Consider the following 20,416-nt stretch of genomic DNA (forward strand, 5'->3'; position numbering starts at 1 on the left):
ATAACATTTCTTAGATCGAAACAAACAAATTTGTTGTTTAAATCAAACAATCGTTTTGTTGCACAATGAGGGTTGGGTTTTCTGTTTTTTTTGTTTCATAAATAATTGAATAAATAAGTCGAGAAGTACATGATGTGTATTTTTAGACAAAAAAGGTGCAATTACAAATGATAATTATTGTTCAATCGAACCTTCTTGCGAAGCATTGTTTGTCAGGAGCCTTCCTTAGCCGAATGGTTAGAGTCCACGGCTACAAAGTAAAGCCATGCTGAAGGTGTCTGGGTTCGATTTCCGGTCGGTCCAGAAGCTTTTCGTAGTGGGAATTTCCTTGACTGCCCTGGGCATGGAGTATGGGTTTGTTCATAAATTTCATAACGCTAAAAATGGCCATTTTCGACACCCACCCACCCCCTCGTAACGCTTTTTGTATGAATATTTTACAAATTTTGTATGAGCCGTAACAGCACGAGGACACCCACCCACCCCCTTCAGCGTTATGAAATTTGTGAATGGGCCCTATATCGTACTTGCCACGAATACGAATGCGAAAATGGCAACTTTGACAAAGAAAGCTCTCGGTTAATTAACTGTGGAAGTGCTCATTGAACACTAAGCTGAGAAGCAAGCTTTGTCCCAGTGAAAACGTAAAGCCTACAAGAAGAGGAAGAAGAAGATGGTTGTCCATTATCTGAAAATAGATTAATTAATGAACTAGAGCTAGGCCACCCAGTAAATTCAAATAAAATCAAATGAAAAAGAGATTAATATGCATCACTTACCGTACAAAACCTCTTGGAAGAGTTGTCAGACCAAATAATCTCCACAAGCAGCCTTTATATTTCCCACAATCAACATAATTCCAAAACTAGAAAAAGCAAAATGGAGTGGCCTTTCGTGGTTTTGGTTTTTCAAACCACATATCAGTTTACTTTAATATTGAAAATTACTTGAAACTACCTAAAGCTTTAGTTTAAATTTCAGATATCTAAACAAGAGTAAACAACCTAATAAATGGTACGAACAAACTAAAGCTTAATTGACTTAAACCAATAAATTGGTTTGTAACTACCAGAATTATTGTTACATTTAACAAAATCCCAAGTTAGAAACAACTATTTTATTAGTTCATTTTCAATGCAATCATTAGTTTGAAACAATCACACGTAGACCTAAGAACAAACAATATTCTAGTTTGAAATTCAACCAAAAAATTGGTTGTTTCAAACTGTGCTGATTTTTCTCCGTGATAGAAGTCGTCCCGTGCCATGGGCCTGAGGATAATAGGGTCCTAAAGGCCTGTCCCAATTTTAGTGCCAAACGCTTAAGTTTAGGCCAAAAACACATGTTTACTCAATTTTCTAATGTTTTCCGTTGGTTTAAGCCCAAAAAACATTTTTTTAGATTTTGTCACATCCTTTCGCTTAAACTCAAATTTTGGGTGTATTTTGTTTTCCGTGTCACTTACGAAATGTCAGATAGGAACAACCCCAGTGGTCGAACTAAAACCCCTGTGGTGTTTTTGTCGACTAAGCGAACGTCAAACATGATCAAAAGTGTCAAGGTTCATCTATGGACCCAATTTTTAAATTAAAGTTCAAACATGATATAGCCATTATTTGAGCGGGAAAAATTGCTAAAGTTGTTACAGAAACATGCTTTTTCGTGTTATTAAATAAAAACAAGATTTCATTAAAAATTTTAGGACCCAATTCTTCCAAGATTTATTTTTGGAATTTCAGGAGAAATATTTGAAAATTTGTAAGTAGATTTTTTCGAGAATGCCTTGAAATAGGACAGAGACATCTCTAAAATATCCTTCAAAAATATCTTGGAAGGATTTTTTCAGGAGTTCAGCTTGGAATTCCTTTAGGGTTCATTCATTTATTTCATAACGCTGAAATTAGCCATTCTGGGCACCCACCCACCCCCTTGTAACGCTTTTTGTATGAATGTTATTTAATTTTTGTATGGGCCGTCACATCGCTAGAACACCCACCGACCCCCTTTAGCGTTATGAAATTTGTGAATGGGCCCTTAGTTATTTCATCAGTAATTATTAATTTTGTCTGTGATTAACGTATTAGTTCACAGCCTGACTAAAGCGGCTTCATGAACAGTGTTGCCACAAGTACAGATTTATCTGGAAAGGTACAGATTTTCTGATTGTTTTTGGTACAGATTCTGTACGGTACAGATTACAGATTTTCACGAAAAAGTGCAGATTGGTACAGATTTTTGGAATTGACGATTTTTGTAAAAAGATGCGCGAAACTCGAAACTAAGTTCCTCAAAACTATTGTTGGATGACACTTCTTCCATAGAATTTTATAATAATTATTTGATAAGTGCAATTATTTGAATGAAAAATATGTTAAATTTCAAATTAATTAGTATTTTAATGATTTCTTTCTAAAATTTATGTTGGGTGTGGTACAGATATTGGGTACAGATTTTTGGAATCTCTGGTGCAGATAAAAAAGATTTTTGAGCCTTCGGTACAGATAGATATGTGGCAACACTGTTCATGAAGCTCGACGCCGCCCACTCTTAGTCGCGCATTTTTTTCACACTGGGTTTCCCCTACGAAAATGACAACCCGCCCGTTACTTGCCGCCCGTTAACCCGGCTAACGGCTCGTTTGCAGCGGCTAAAATCGCACCAGTAAACCCGTTTCAAATAGTTCCAACCCGTTTCGCAGTGCGGGACCGGCTTCGATTTCGCCGCTGCCGTTGCTCGTCTTTTTATTGTTTGACAGAAAGAGTCGGAAAACGGATGTACGATCGTTCTCTTGCTAGTCCTAACGTGGTGTAAAGTTGCCGTGTTTCCATTTGCCTAGCAGTGAAAAAGTAGTTAAAACCCGGGAAAAAGCACCGAAATGGCCGACGAATACTTTTACGGTGAGTACTAAAGTGTTTGCTATCGTTTGGGAATCGAAGTTGGTCGAATTAGACGGAAATATGCGTTATTTTAGCAAAAGTGAAAAGTTGTCGCGAGTCGGCGTCTCCCGCTGCCATTTCGTAATGGGCGAAGAATGGCTGCCGACGCAGGCCTGCATCATGATGCGGATTATTTTTTCGGTGTTTCTGTTTAAAAATGCTTGTACCTTGGAAAATAATGTCCTTACAATGGTTTAACTTCATTCAGTTCAGTAATTAACGGTATCCGATAGCATTAGTTCTCGTATTATTTATTGTTGTACCTGGAAAAAATCTGCCGGCTTTTTTTTTGCCTTGCAAACCGCGCTCGCGCTATGGATCTGCCTTCGGTGGCGTAGGCGCTTGTAATCTTTTTCACGTTTTTGTTTACTTTTGCTTCTTCACTCCGAAGCAATCGAAACTGTTAGGTTAGCGCGCTCATAATAAAAAAGCATTTACGGAGCATGTTTTTGCGATTCATCGCCCGCATGTTAAAATAAATGGGAAAATTATGGGTTAGGTCTAGGGACTTTAGAGCAACTTCACAGGGTGTTGGTTAAGTCAGCGTTTAGCTCCAGAAAATTTCTCGAAGACTTATTCAAACAGACTCAAGTCGGAAAAGTTAACAAACTTACTTTATCAATCCTACGTGTTTCGCAGACGAAATTCTACACGTTCCGCTCTAAACCAACTCGATTTTTCACTTTTGAAACGTTTAATTTCCGGATTTACAAAACGACGAAAGTAAGATTCTCCACTTTCGTAACCTAAACGCTACTTTCGCCGCTCTGTTGTATGGGAGACAAAGTGACTTAACCACGAATCAAAACAAAACAATACTTGAGCCGATTTTACACTGGTAGAAAAACGTCGAAAGTAACTGAATGAAACGGCTTATCATTTTGTTATAATTATTTTTGTGGGAAATAATAAAAACTACCTAGTTTTTGAACGCAAGCAGATTGTATGCTAAATTTAAGTGATGTACACGGCAAAAAAATGTTAAAAAGGTGGTTCATTTTAAAACAGTTTTAGAAGACAGGTTGTGATTCTTGTTAATTAATTTTCTCAAAACCGTATGAAAGTTACTTACGTCGATTTGAAAAAGTAATCGAGATTTGTCTGTAACAGATCATGTCCGAGAACTATCGGGAGAAATCCTTCAATAGTTGATAGAATAATGGACCAATGCACGAGTTCACTAATTTGACGTTTCAGCGGTGCCGAATTCACTGGTTGCTAGGGTCCCATAAATAACACGGCACCGCTCAAACGTCAAATAATGAACTTGTGCATCGGTCCATTGAAGAAACAGGGAATTATAAAGAATTGAAATACAGTCAACTCTCGATATCGAGGTAGAGAATCATAGCAAAAGTTGGTTTTCTTGACTGCCATAAATGAAGGCATCTTATTTTCTTCTACCTCTCCTCCTTTGTCCGACCTGATTCAAGGTTCGTTACAAAAATACACTACCTGCCAAAATACAAACGGGTAGCATGCTAGACTCTATTTTTATTAGAAGTTCTTTTCCTTACCTAAATGGTCTATAAAGTTTCTTCTATTTTTTTCTCTTTGTGAATGAATGCTGATTAGACCTGTTCATATTTGAGAATTTCCTGAATTCTCATGCTGAAAACACCAATAGAAGTACAAATTACCATTAAAAAATGATGTCTTATAAAATGTTCAGCTTATTTTATAAAAATAACAATATGCTTCAAACGAAAAATGCGTTTTTGGGATTACCTCATGGTTTGAAAATTCTTATTAACCTTTTCGTGTACGGCAAACACTTCCCCAAAAATAGTGATTTCGAGTGCCTTCGAATCACAAAGTTAAAAATTGATCCAATCATAAAAATGTGTTAAACAAACTTTCGTAAAATTTACAAAAATCCTACCATGTAGGATTTTGGTGATCCGTTCGGTAGTTATGAATTTTCGAAGCTTGCAATTAGTCCAAAGCCACTTAATTGATTTAAAGCATACCTAAATTTCCCCCAAGTTGACTGAAATTTTATCCATGACATGAAAAATCATTATAGGTTGATTGATACAGAGCTACTTGGGTACTTCCATGATTCACTTTGGCATGGGGGGTTTTTGTCGACCGAATTGTCTGAGACTTTGCCAAATATGAGCTCAGTAGCTTTCAAGAAACCCCACTGCCGAAATACATCAAAAGTGCGGATACTTGGTACTCCCGATCCCTCCAGAAATACTTCCAAACATTTCTCTAGCAAATCTCCCAGGAACTTGTCCAGATTTCCTCAAGCGATTTATCAAAGGATATTTGGAGGAATATGCTCCAGGGTATTTTTCAGCATTGGTACCTTCTGTAATTTCTAGAATGGTTACTCTAAAACTTCCTAGGATTTCCTTCACTTTATTTTTGTTTTTCTTCCAACAATTTCTCTAGTTGTTATTCTAGGAAATTTTCCATAGATTATTACAGTAATTCTTCCAGCAAAATCAACAAAGATTTATTCCAGACTTTTCGAGGAAAATCTTATAGATTTTTCCAGGAAACCAACAAATTCCTTCGGGAGTTTTCTACGCCGCTTTGGGAGTTTACACGGATTCCTTCAAGGATTCAAACACAGTTTCTCCCACGAATTGCTCTAAAAGGATGTTGGATGGATACAAGGATGTTGGGCATATTATCACTGCGACCAATGATGTTTTTTTTTTGTGATACACAACCCATTTAAATGTACCTTGTCGAAGTAAGTGATTTTCAGTTCTAGAGCTCCATTTTTTACGGAGCTGAAACTCCACAAAACGGAGATGAACCAGCCAAGGGCTGAAAATCTCCCTAATAAAGATAAATAATAATAATAAACTCCACAAAATGACTCTGGACCTGATTTTTTTTCGGTTAGTCCAATCCTAGCTAATTCATCTGCCTTATGATTGCCGTCGATTTCACAATATCCAGGAACCTAGTAAAGATTTGCTGTATTATTGATACAAAGTTGTTAGACTAAGAGATAACATTCCCATAAAAGTTGTGACGTGTACATAAACGATTACGAAGCAGATAAAACTACCTGACTATCGGAAAATATACATATGTTAGAATGTTTATATTTCTTTTTTTATGTATTGTATTTTGTATTGTATATCATTTCATTTTCGTTGTACATAGTCCTACAGGGTTACCCAATAATCGGACGACAATAAAATAATTTGTATATCGATTGAACAACACTTAACACACTCTATAAAACCTAATTTTTGAATTGCGTAAGATTCTCAGAGATGTCCAGCTCGTTGTAGCTTTTTTAAACTTTTTAAAGCTTTTTTTTAGTTGTTTTTTTTAAACAAATAGAAGCACATTCCAAAATTACTTGTGTTTTGCCTGGAAGATGGTTGGCCATCTACCCGTTGAAACTGAAAGGGTAACACCAGGGCCTGTTACACCAGCTCCTACTTGACCATGTTGTTTTGAACCATCAGTGTAAAAAATGATAGATTCTGCTGCACCGTTCCTTGAATGTGGCGCTCTGCACCACACACGAGCCCGTCGCTTTCGGTTAAACCGCTTCAGGAGCGCCACATCCAAGGGACGGTGAAGCTTGGAGGAAGAAATGTGATGGTCTGGGGGTGTTTTTGATAGGGTGCAGTAGGAAGCCTCGTGAAAATCGACGGAATGACGGCAGATTTCTACATCAACATCTATCGGAAAAATCTTGAGGTTTCGCTGATCCAGACGGGCCTTGAAGAGAAATTCATATTTCTCTAGAACAACGACCCGACGCATACTGCCGAGAAGACCAAACCTTTCTTCCGGTTTTGTCGGATTAAACCGCTGGAATGGCCTCCACAAAGCCCAGACCTCAACCCCATCGAGAATTTGTTGGCGATTCTCGATGCTAGGGTTGACAAAACTGGTGTTACCAACAAAAATCATTATTTTGAAGCCTTGGAGCGCGCCTGGGAAGAACTAGATCCACAACACCCACAAAACCTGGTGAAAAGCATGCCGAAGCGCCTTCAGCAAGTCCTTAAGGTCAAAGGAGGACATGTTAACTATTAAATTGCTTTTTATTTTTCTTAAATCATCGGTTCTGAGGCCAAGAAGGAAGTGGGCACTTTTTTGTGTCACTATTTTTTTCAATACAAATTGATTTTCTTTTTCTTTGAGTAAAACTCTTTTTTTATCAAATTTTCGTAAGTGCAACTTTAAAATAATATCAAAAATTAAATTTTCGATCACAGGGTTTGACGGTGCCAAAGTAGAAGGTGCACCATAATAATACCCGTCTGTGAAACATATCACCTTCCCAATACTTTGGCACACCTCTAACGGTTCATGATTTATTATGAAACGGCTGCATTCAGGCGGAGGATCTGTTAATATGTTTCGGCATATTATCAGGTCCTCTTCGAACGGAGGGACCGCCAGGGCTCATTAGTTACTTATAAACCAGTGCTGGTTGTTGATGGTTCAGTTCGTTTACCACGAGCTGTAGCATCCTTTGTACTAATCAGTAATGGTTGTTAAGTTTCGAAGCTAACGTGTGATCAATCGTTTTATAATGCAACATGAGAATGGGTGTTTGGTGGAACACTTATTGTTATTAAATTTAGTGATTGTGTTGGTGCTTATAGTGTGTTTATAATAAATTCTATGGTGATGAAAATTTGAAAATGAAATTGGAAGTGATTTTGATAGTTTTGTTAGAAATATAATAATGATGATGTATAATGATGTGAACTCTTCTAATTTAATAAAGGCCATAATACATTTTGCAATCATTTCTCTGAATATAAATATTATTGCCTAGTTCTTCAAACATGCATGATAAAAGTGTTAATAATGACAGCGAGTGCAGAAAAATGGATCGAAGTGTTTTTGTTTTACTGTAACTTTGTTGATAGTGCTAAATTGTAGTTTGAATAGTAATGACTCTACAGCAACAAAAATAATGAAACATTTAAATTGAATATCTTTTAATTACTTAGTAATGCTAACAGATGGTAAATGCTAATAACAATGAATCTATATGAAAATGGTGTGATGTGAAAAGTGATATAATGGAAAGTATATCTGAAGTGTATTACGAAAGTTGATGAGTGATAATCGGTGATAAATGTGATAGTGTCGAAAATAAAAGTAACGATAGTGAGTGATGAAATGAAATGGGGAATGAGGACCTTTTAATAAAACTATTTCGTTCTTCACTTTAACCACTCTAGTAGCATTTCAGGCCTTATCATAGTTTAATAGTAGTCTAAAGTATTAGACTGCAAAACTACGGTAAGGGCCGATTGCTGCTAGGGTACACAGTGACCATTTGAGCAACATTGCTTAGGAACGTCTGTGTGATGAACGCAATAGAGGCTCATAAAAGCAAATGCTGGGAAGGAGCTTAGGGCAGATTAAGAGTGCCAGTACTACCCCTATCGCTACCGACAAAAAAAAATGATTTTCTTTTTCTTTGAGTAAAACTCTTTTTTTTTTATCAAAATTTCGTAAGTGCAACTTTAAAATAATATCAAAAATTAAATATCAAAAAAGATTTAAATGTGTTAACTTTAATTTGAACCAAATCAATGAGATAAATTCGAAAACTGGTAAGGTGGGCACTTTATTTTGCCTACAGTGTATATATCCAGTGAATCATGATCGGGTCCAGACCCCATTCATTACCGAAAGTAGTTTACTTAATCATAGCGCATTTTTATTTCATCTATGCTTTCTGTCAGGTGTTACTTCCAGTTTAATTCAGAGTCTAAAATAATTCCAAGGTATTTAACTTCTGTTGAAAGTGTAACTGAAGTTACTTTCATATAAAATCCATAAATTACCAATTGGGTTGTTTAGCGATGAGAAAGTTACAGGCTTTTGTAGATTGATCGAAAGAGCGCATTTTTCTAAGTATAACACAATTTTATTGTGCTTCAGTATCTAAATTTTGCCTTTATAAATGATTAATGAAAATTTCAATCTGTGGACTCAACGACAGCTCGTCCCGAAGCGAAATTTGCCGAAGAGTGATTCAAAAGCGATTTCCATACTAACTTCAAACGTGTTTTGAAAATTATTCTAGGGCACGGAAAGTTCTGAAATTTTGGGTTCTTGTTCAATTTCCAACGTAAAATCAGAATATGTAAAAAAGTGGATACCCCTGAATAAGCCAATTTTCTTTTTTTGGTCGATGGAATCATGTGCGGTTTTTGAAAATTTATGTCTAATCCTTTTTTTCCTTTGCGTGTGTCACTGGTGGGACAGGCTAAGACCAGGGTTGGCCCATCTCGCTTCTAATCCTTTTGTAATACACCATTGAATCGTGTAGTGGTAGTCTAAGGCTCTCTGTATTACACTGAGAAAAATCTACACGTCAAGGTCGTGTGTTTTACTTATAGATTTGCGCAATGAGGAAAACCACATGATTTGAGTGTGGTAGCCATATGGATTTCATCATTAGTTTCACGGTATAATAACATGTGTATCAACATTAGGTTGTCATGTGAAGCAAACATGAATTTCCAAATATTAAATCATGAAAACCAATTGATTTTCTTATTGAATTCGAAATGTAGTAGCTTTAGATAGTCATGTGTGATAGAACATAAATGTCAAGGGACTGAAAGAAGAAATTTGGTAGAAAAACTTTTGCTCTCCAAAATATGGATCCGAGGCTCCTCTGCTTGTCGCAAGCTCTCTTGATTTTTTTTTTTCAAACCCGTGAGCCAGCAACAAGCGGGGCGTCGCAAATCCATAATTTGGGAAGCCAGGGATAAGCATTAGACTGGCCCTTAAACAAAAAAGTTGTAAATCTCAACGGGGCACCCCCTAGATATGAGCCTTAGGGTAAGAAAAACACTCTCTCAAAATTTCAACTCAATTGGTTGCTTCACCAGCTGGCGCATTCGATTTGAAGTTTGTATGGGATATTCGTCTCAAATATATTGAAAATTGATCCTATGTCACTGTTCCGTTACGTATACTAATTGTTCGCGTTCAAATAAGCCCAGAATGACAAATACACTAGTTGATACCCTAATGAACATAATTGCAGAAAGTTGTACCGTGATGCTACCATATTTCGCGCACGCTCCTAATTTCGCTCACTGCCATTTTATCCATATTTGTTGATAAATATTGGACTATATAATTGCATGTTATGAAACCATGGCTGAAGTAGAATTATTCAAAATACTAATCAGCAAAAATTTATTTCGCTAAATATGTTTAAAAGGTCAATGAGCGAAATTAGGAGCGCTTGCGAAATATGGGTACTTTACGGTATCTGGATTTAATCTCATTTTCATTACTCTTTCAGTTGTTGAAAGTTAGGCTTAGATCAGCACTCCCGTACATTCACTTATATGCATGCGACATGTGCCTCAGCTCGCTCAGCGTCATAGGTGGCTATGATGCGCTTAGTGCTGAAAATCCCATATTAACTTCAATTCAATTGCGCCAGCTCATGGAACGACCAAATGAGGTGAATTTTTCAGAAAGGCTTCGTCTAATCCCAAGAAATAATCCTGGAGGGTGCCCCGTGGAATCATACAACTTTATTTTTCTCCCATACTGAGCTGGGCCAGTCTAATAAGCATATTCCATTTTTTTCGAAACTGAAAGCCAGGAAAATCTGTTAGTGGAATCCGATTTTTCTACTTAACTATACATTATAATCAATGTTTTCTTATAGAAAGGTAGAACTCTCGTATATCGGTCAACTTCACTAATAAAAGAAAAATTGAATTCGCAAATTTTCATCTAACACTTTCAGCTTCAAAATTTGCTTCTTCTCTTTGGAAGCATGATGATAACTGTCGTTCGACACGAGGTCCAACCGTAATTCAGTTCACTATGCATCCCATGGGTTGATCACAAACAATTTAGAAGCTTTGAACATGGAAATCGATAGCATAGCTCATGGATTTCATCATAACAATCTCATTGCGCAAATCAATGAATCGACCAACTTGAACATGATGATTATGACACAAGATAACCATAAGCAAAACACACTGAATCCGTGTTGGAGTGATGATCTATGCGTCCATAGGTTGACACATACGAATCTGAAGAGAAAGCTTCGGGAACTTATGTGGAAAAAATATGGAATCCCTGTTGTCGGTTGATGAATCAATCCATGAAGCAAAACACAGGAATTTAATGTGTAACACACACGAAGTTTGCAAGAAAATCATAGCAAATCGATATGGACGTTCATGAATCGGTCCACAATTTTAAACACACAGATCGAGTGTGTGGATTTTTATCAGTGTATGTTGGTGAAGACAGAATCATATTTCTCTTGGACTATTATGACAATATCATCAGCAAATCCAGGTATCATTCCACCACGTCACCATCTCTGCTAGTAGAACGTACAGTAGTTGGACAGCTTGCTTGAAAAGCATGCTGTATTTAATTTGATATCTGTACAGAAGTTTTTTATAGCTCTGTTATGGAACTGTTTTTGTTTTCATCAACAACATGAATTCCATTTAAGAGACGTTGATAATATAAATTCCAGTTTGTTTATCGGGGATTTCGATATTCAGTTGTATAAATTTCATATTTTTGATATTGAATTAAATTGTCCGTGATCAGACTAATATATTTCATACCAATTCTTAAAATTAAAAATACATAGAGTCAGATCCAACACTTCCTTTCTTGTTGAATTAATGAAGGTCGATTATATCCTCGAGTACAAATATCAATATTATTAGTTATTATTAGGGACAATGGAAATTCGCGGCAAAATTCTTAAAATTTCGCGGGTGACTTAGGCGATAAAACCAAAATTTCGCGGCTTTGTCGCGGTCTCATGCTTTTAGTCAAATTTTACACTAAAAAGACTGTTTCCAGTGATGGTATTTTTTAAATGTGTAAACTAAGCAATGTTATAGTAATTGTAATTTTTATTTTACCGATTAAGATAAGTTTATTACTTATTTAAAAATGAAAATCGAAACAAGCAAACCTGAAGAAGTTCAATTTAAAACTAAATGGTACAAAAATTGTTGGTGGAACCCTTGACTTCAAAATATATTAACCATTTTCATAGAAAAAAAACTGAATTTTACTGCGATTTTCATATGATTTGTCCAGATTTTATTAATTTCACGGCATTTCGCGGGATTTCCTGAATTTCGCGCCGAAGTCCAAATTTCGCGGATTTCGCGGCTTCCGCGAAATCGCGAATTTCCATTGTCCCTAGTTATTATATACTCTACACTGAGAAAACAGGAAACCCATATTTGAAGAACCGTAGAAGCATCCTTTAGGAAATTCTTAATTTTAAGGCGCATTGCAACAATTTCAAACTATTGTCGTTCAAAGTGTTCCCCAGCCATACATTACCTACCAGTTAGCTAATAATCGCTTCCTCATTTCTCCCAAACAGGAGCAACCTTGAAGGATGGCAACAAAACGGTGACCTGGGACCCAGACACCAAAGCCGAAGGTTACCCGCGTACACACAAGCTGATCATCAAGCAGTGCATCCTGGGACACGAGGCTGCCGCTGATGAGTTCAACGTCGTGCAGGTAGAGACAATGACCATTCGGGACACCCTGCGCATTCCCATCGCCGTGCTGAAGGTTGGCGAAGCCCGGCAGTGCCGCTTGGATCTGGAATTCTCCGATTCGCCAGTCACGTTCACACTGGTGGAAGGCAAGGGACCGGTGCACATCCACGGACAGCATTTGCTCGGATCGCTGGTCGAGGAGTTCGAGGACATGGAAGAGATGGAAGAGGAAGTTCCAGAAGAGGAAGAAGATGACGAGGATGACGATGAGGAGGGTGGCCCACAGAAGAAGAAGCAAAAGCTCACCAACAACTCCAAGGGCAAGCCAGGTGGTCTTCCCGCCGGCAGTAATAGTGCCAAAAACAGCAAAAAGAAATAAGCTTATTACCTCCTGAACACCTTGGAACACTACGAACTAATGCACCCATACACAATGACTGTAAGTGTTTATGTTCGTATCTCTTCCTTTCCTCCTGTCCCCCACATAAAATCCCACTCCTTTTAAAATCTAAACATAAAAACTATACACATCTAGAACAGCAGCAGCATTCAACAACCAATAGGAATTGTAAGTCGAGTAAAGTCATTTAATCAATGCACAGTAATCACTCGGAGTAAATATTATACCGTTCCTTTTTCAATCAATAAATTCAAACAAAAACAGAGGAAGCAGATTGCTTCCTCGACTAAACAAAACAATCCTACATTTAATATTAAAACAAAGTAAAACTTAGTTCGTAAGAAATCACCCTTTCTGTCCCCGATACCACGCTGTGTTTTCCGTTTCCGATGTATATTTTCCTGTCGGCGCCTGCATATCTGTATCCCGGGTGTGCCGTTTTAAAAAAGGGTAGAATTCTCTGAACAGCATTCATTCAGTGAGTTTTGACTCTACACTGTAGAATACCTCTTGAATATCCTGGGGAAGGGACTAATCATGACGGCCACTGACTATCATCAGGCAGGCAGGCAATGGCAAAAAGTGTAGCGAGGAATATGAAAGCGGCAAAGTTAGCGGATTAAGAAGGTACAACAAACGTGAGAAAATAAAAAGAAATAAAAACAAAAACGTTTCGATTTGAATCATCAATAGATTGCCGAAAGCCTTATTTGCTGGAAAATGTGTAGTCCTTGAACAATAGCTTTTAGTGTGCTTTATGCTTCCTTGAATACAGTGTTGTTCAAACTCATTTCCCCGAAAATAACATTTTCCGAACCACGAAGCCACGAACTACTACAACCATGCTCTATCCTCCTAAGATAGAAAAGCAGATGGTTAAGCTTGAGTACTGCACACAAAATCGATCAATTTTGATCCCAGAGAGCCACAATTCAAGTTTCGGTGAAATGAAATGAGTGAGTGAATGAGTGCGAATCATTTCACCGAAACTTGAATTGCGGCCCACCGAGATCGAAACTGTCGGATCCCATGTGCAACACTCAAGCCCAACCACCTCCCCCTCCATCACAGGAATACAACCAGCCTCCTGACACCGCCCATACAACCCCATTGAAAAATAACGAGCAAACATCTCTGGTTCCCACCGGGAAGTGGTTCCCACTGACAGCTCAATGTTTGTAAACAAATAACCGTTTGAGGAATAACAATCGATGATGGCGAAATCTTTTTCTCCGAAAAATTTCTTTTCCCGCAAAACAACAGTTATTCGAACATACAAACGGTTGCAAACTATTGGATTGCAGAACAGCAAGCCAATTTGGGTGGATATGATAAACTAGAAACACATTTTAGTATTGGAGGAAAAAATTTCTAATATGATTAGGCCAATGTACGTTGAGTTTGATGCTGACCACGAAAATATGACTGCTTAGCACCGGGTTGAATACAACGCACAGTTATAACAGTTCATGGCTTCACAATTCGAATTTCGGGGAAATGAGTCTGGACAACACTGCTTGAATATTTGTCCACTCCTTACGATTTTGTTCATCAGAATCCAGGCATTGCAGAATTCGTTCTCAATGGATCAATGCACGAGTTCACTAATTTGACGTTTGAGCGGTGCCGAATTCACCCGTTCCCATGGTCACGTAAATATCACGGCACCGCTCAAACGTCAAATAATGAACTCGTGCATCGATCCATTGATGTCGGAGTACGATCAAAGCAAGCAAAGAAAAATCACATCTGTATCGGTCCATGATCGGCAATGTTTCGCAAGTTGTAACCTGTTGTAACAAGCTTGAAAAAACAGCAGCAACGAAGGAGAGCCCAAAAAAGGGGAATGATAAAACCCGTTGTTTTTCGCTGATTTACCATTGTGGGTACTTGTTTTTAATTATGAATCGTGGTTTACGGCTAACCAGCCGAGTGGAAGTTTAACAACTACCGAAAGCTAAACATTACATATATCGAGCAACGGACTCATGTTCCGTAACCGGTCGTTTGAGAACGTCGCGACCCATTGGAAGCCCACACAATAGAAACCTCAGCCAGCGCAGTTGCTAGCTAGTATAGTGTGCTATTTCCATACATAAAAAACAATGCGCTCTCGCGCTAGGCATTGGATATACAGTGAAACCTCCATGAGTCGATATTGAAGGGACCATCGACTCATGGAAATATCGAGTCATGGAACAGCAATCCTTTGGAAAGCTGCTTCCAGGGACCATCATAGTAACCATGGAATTTTGTTTTAAGTATGGTTCCATGAGTCGATATCGAGTCATGGAACATCGACTCATGGAGGTATCACAGTATACAGAAAGCGTTGTGTTTGGATGGGCATCTAATTCTTCCGAAAGAGGTGCACTTTGCGAAAGAGGACCACGTGATTATTGAGCTGAAATCGAATTCAGGTTAACTTCTGCGTTCATGGATCCTTTCATGGCGTAGTGGTAACGCGCCCTAACTAGAGATCAGGGAGTCGTGAGTTCGATTCTCACTGAGAAGACGTGTATCTTTTTCGCAAAACTTCACATCAATTTGTTCATTTAATCCAATTGCAAAATATATGTAATGTTTAGCTTTCGGTAGTTGAGAAACTAACTTATTTGAGCTGATTATATGCAAAATTAAAGCGATGTATTCTTCTTAATTGATTTCCTCAAAACCGTATAAAAGTGACTTACGTCGATTTGAAAAAGTAATCGAGATTTAATTTATACTATGCTACACCTTATCTCTTAAAAATGTTTCACTCTTTTCTTAGCAATGTTTCGAAATATTTTGAATTTTTGTTCTGTCAGGGCTTATATTTTGTTTTTAACTTTTCTCTGACTTTTTTTTACTCTACGTTTTGAATCAAAGTTGAATTACCGTCAAACAAGTCACCCCAAATTACAACGTATTAATAATCCCACCCTTATTTAGTCTTAGGCTTGGGACTTAAGAAGGGCAGCCAATTGTCTCGGAGAAACACAAGGTCACCTGCACCATTGCTCCGGGTAGCACAGGAAGGACATAATACTGTAGAGGGCGCCCTGGTGCTCCACAGGCTCCGTTTGCGGTTAGGTTTTATTTAGACCCCCCTAACAATTCATTCTTAGGCACGGTAAGCTTAAAGCCGTATGATTTAAGGGTCACCTGTGAGGTGGACTTGTACCACCGGAACAGGCAATCCGTAGTGTTAATTCTTAGCCAATTGAAACAACCGCTACCGACACTACGCGGCTATCTAGACTGATCGGAAAAACGAAGTTAACGTTGATGATTAACTCCTGACGTGCCCAAACCGTATGTGCTACTTCAGCCATGGTTGCATAACATGCAATGATGTAGTCCAATAAATATCAACAAAATATAAATAGAATGGCAGTGAGCGAAATTAGGAGCGTGCGCGAAATATGGTAGCATCACGGTACTTATTGCAGAATGGTTTAGCATTCTTCTGTAATTGCTGAATACCACAACTAATCTTGAAAACAAGCCTTTATTTATAATTTTTTTTTGGTATGCCACTAGTTATCTAATCGAAAAAGTTTTGAATAAGGGCTCATTTACGATTTTAATAACGATCAAGCTGTTACAGCTCATATTAAATGTGTCGAATATCCATACCACAAGCATAACCAGAGGGTGGGTGAATGTCAAACATGATAATTTCGGCGTTATTATAATTGTGAGTGAGCCCTAAGTAAGTGCATCCACATGTGTGGCCTTGTTTTACCATTCCTTGAACCTAAAATTCGAAGGATTAAGAATTAAAATAATTTTAATTACATTAAAGAACTACTTGGTCATCTTGATGATTTACTTAATCAAAAATTATCTGAAATTCAGCATTAAGATGCACTTGAGATGATTATAAACCAAAGCCAAACTTCGAAATTTCATGAGCACGAGTATAGAGAACCAAACAGAGCACTGAGCTGAAATTTTGATCGTTTTATCATCACCAGGATGCAACCAATCTATCATTTTTTCTACGCGTACGGTTGTCAGGTCCAAGTAAATCACTGGATTCCAAGCGTCTATCCCTCGGTATTAAACTAAGGATAAGGACCCGTACATGAATACGGTTGTCAGATTTTAAAACTTAAACTTGAAAATTCGATATTTGGCTTAAGGGGCATATAAAATATGGTTCAAATAAAATTCGAATTAAACCAGTGTCGTTTCATTAGCCCAATTAACTATCTCTTTCCTAAGTTAGATAGCTCCAGAGCTCCATTGATTTCTGGCGAACGCGAGGCAAATCGATTGCAATTCTCTTTTGCTCATTTTCAGAATATCAAAATTAAGATGTCGAGCGTAATAAAATCATGACAAAAAAACCATGCTATGATCAATTTTTCAAAATGCGATTTTATAAATCGCATCATGAAACGATTAATTCTGAAGAAGTAGTCACAATTTCAACAGCACTAGTTTCTAACTAAGCATGCGATTCTAAGCTGTGACCTGGGAGGAAGAAACCGATACGAAATTTATTGTGCATTCAGATTAACTTTAGACCGAACTTCATAAGAGATATTGAATATCACCGAAAGTTCGCCGAAGTTCGGCGTCGGCATACTACCGAAGTGCTACGCCGACAAAGGCAATCCTTATGCGTCGGCGAAGCACCAAATTAGAATGCCGACGCCGAACTTCGCCGAAGTTTTGACTGCCGAACTTCTAATTGTCACTCGAATTGTCAATATGTACGTCAAGGTGAGCCGAGATTCTGCTGTCAAAAACTGTCATTGTGAGCCCGGATCTTGAACAAATATGATAAACGCGCGTAGCTGATCAAAACATATTTTTGCATTTCATCAAAGGTGACAAAAATTGAATGAGAATCAATTCCTTCTATTTCAAAAGTAATGTCACGAGAGCACCTTTTATTCTTTTTACATTTAAATTTAATACTTTAAAAGGTGCACACGTGACGTACGCGTCCTTTTTTACTTTTTCCAATAATTGGGAATTGTATGAAAATAAAAAATAAATTATATGGCGCGTAAGATATCTAAAAAAACCCTCCCCTTATAAACCCTTAATGGACGGTCCCTTACTGCGCATTTAAAGAATAACACACTTTGTTTGAAAATGTGGAAAAATTCCATATTGAAGAATAAAGCCATTACAGTCTCTATATGTATTTTCGACCCAAATAACAACTGCAAAAAGGGGCCGAGTGGTTAGATCTGCGGCTACAAAGCATTGCCATGCTGAAGGTGTCTGGGTTTGATTGCGTAATAGAAATTTCCTCGACTTCCCTGGGCATAGAGTATCATCGTACCTGACACACGATATACGAATGCAAAAATGGCAACTTTGGCAAAGAAAGCTCTCAGTTAATAACTATGGAAGTGCTCATAAGAACACTAAGCTGAGTAACCAGCTCTGTCCCAGTGAGGACGTAATGCTAAGAAAAAGAAGAAGAACAACTGCAAAACGTGCGAAATGTGTTGAAATTTATTTTTTGATTGATTATATTGATCCATAGAATTAAAATGACAGGGTGTCTACTGCCTGAAAAAACTGGAATTATTAGGAAATATTATTCAACCTGGAAAATACCTGAAATTCTCAGGGAATTTCGGCTACACTCAGGGAAATTATTTTGAAAAAGTAATAGCTAGTAGAACATGTCGTTTTTGTGACATAAAATTTCCTTGAGCAAGAAAAAATCGGCTGCTCCGCTACTAAAACGCTAGTTGACATGTCCAGTTCCTTTAACGAGTTTCAATTAATTAGCATAAAACGTGTTAACAGGAATCAGAACTTAAGATTGCCAAATTGGTAAAGGCTAGTACAGTTCCTGTTAGGTGTCGTTCATGAGCAGTTGAAATCATTCAATTTATTTTACAAACATGTTTTCTCGCCTATTATACAAAACATGATACGAAAACAATAAACTTTGTAGGAAAAGAGCAAAAATTACAACAGGCACAAAATATAGCAATACAAAAACAGTTAGGGGACTATTTCGCAAGTTTTTAATGATATTTTCCCAGATCCCGAAGAATGCTTCAGGAATTCTAGTAATTTCTACAGTGATTTCTTCTTGAATAGTTTCAGAAATTTCTACGGAGATGCTACCATCGATTTTTCAAAGGATGCTTAGAGGAACTTCTCTAGATTTTGGTCCAAAAATCCTGGAGCCGTTTCCAAAAAAAAAAAAAAAAATCCGGATTTTTTGGAAAAAATCGTTTTGACATTTTTCCTGGAAATTCTACAATAATTGTTAAGCCGATTTTCTCATTTATTCCATTATTATGTTTTCAATTATTCATCAACAATTGCATTCAGGAATTGTTCCAAAAACGCTTCTGTCATTTTTCAATGTTATCTATTATAAATTTTGCAAGAATTCCTTGATAGATTTGACATATGATTCTTCATAAGGTTCCTAGAGAAATTTCTCTTGAAATGTCTCCAACATATCATCAAAATATTGTTGCTGCTGAGGTTCAAACATTTTTCTAATAATTTTTCAAATAAAATTGCCCGATCTCCATGGATTCTTCAAAACTTTATTCAAGGTTCAGGAATTCGGTCCGAATTTCTCCAAGTAATTCCTTCGGAACGTCTTGTAGGACATTATCTGGAGATTTGATTTTTTTTTAATATTTTAAGTAGAATTTCATCAAAAATTTAGGAGATCTTTCAGAGATTATCGTAGGAATTCATCAAGGCGTACTTAGGAGTCACACAAGTTTAATCTAAGATTACTACTTCTTTCAAAACTCAACGTAGATTTTTTCAATTTGCTCCAAACAATCTAAACAATATCCTTGAGATTTCCCTGGACTAGAAAACATATTAGAAGTGTTCATTGAGTTAAAAAAAATATATCTTAGAGATGCTCTTAACGGGAATGCTGGAAGGAGCCCGATGATCATGGGAGTCTGAACGGTTGCACTAAATGAATACGACATGCTGAAATAATATTTCTATATTATACTACAGTCGAATTTCGTTTGTTGCACTATCTTTAAGTGGGCTACGTTTTAAGGGTTTATTCACAAATTTCATAACGCTGAAAATTGCAATTTTTGATACCCACCCACCCCGTAACACATTTTGTATGAGTATTTTTCTAATTTCGTATGGGCTGTAACATTTTGTGGACAGCCACCCACCCCCTTCAGCGTTATGAAATTTGTGAATGGGCCCTAATTGGGATCCCGTTAGTTGGGCTATAGCCCATCTAAAACGAAGGCAAACGTCATTTTCTGACATAAGACGCAATTTATCAATGTTGTTAGCTCTGTTTTTCTTTTGTTCTATGTTGTTTGACAGCTCGAAACTCAGCCCGATTACAGCTAATGCTCGATAACTGGGTGCTATTTAACTGGGCTGCTTTTTAACTGGGTGCTCGCTAACTGGGCTGTAGCCCAGTTAAAAAAACAGTTAAACGTCAAAAACTTTCACCATCCCGTAACTGACGAGGGGCGTGCAAATGCAAAATAAGGTTTCGGCATTATTTTTTTAATTGTAAATTTGTCTTTTTTCATTTCTCGGAGACTTATTCAAACAGACTCAAGTCAAAAAAGTTAACAAACTTACTTTATAAATCCTACGTGTTTCGCAGACGAAATTCTACA

The 20,416-nt window shown here is 37.4% G+C and overlaps 1 protein-coding gene across 1 annotated transcript; it reads left to right on the forward strand.

The window, feature by feature from the left end:
• The first annotated feature begins 2,730 nt into the window (after positions 1 to 2,730).
• Positions 2,731 to 13,481, forward strand: LOC5578927 (nucleoplasmin-like protein). The gene is made up of 2 exons (XM_001657163.2): positions 2,731 to 2,897; positions 12,295 to 13,481. The coding sequence occupies exons 1-2, from the start codon at positions 2,876 to 2,878 to the stop codon at positions 12,795 to 12,797; spliced, it is 525 nt and encodes a 174-aa protein (XP_001657213.1). The 5' UTR covers positions 2,731 to 2,875; the 3' UTR covers positions 12,798 to 13,481.
• Positions 13,482 to 20,416: the final 6,935 nt, after the last annotated feature.

This window comes from Aedes aegypti, chromosome 1, assembly GCF_002204515.2.
Source record: "Aedes aegypti strain LVP_AGWG chromosome 1, AaegL5.0 Primary Assembly, whole genome shotgun sequence".
Taxonomy (NCBI): domain Eukaryota; kingdom Metazoa; phylum Arthropoda; class Insecta; order Diptera; family Culicidae; genus Aedes; species Aedes aegypti.

What these genes read in the sequence shown, in the direction of transcription:
- LOC5578927 (XM_001657163.2), top strand. Translation starts at nt 2,876, where the DNA reads ATGGCCGACGAATACTTTTACG. An exon ending in GGCCGACGAATACTTTTACG is followed by an intron (nt 2,898 to 12,294) that starts GTGAGTACTAAA and finishes TCTCCCAAACAG; the next exon opens with GAGCAACCTTGAAGGATGGC.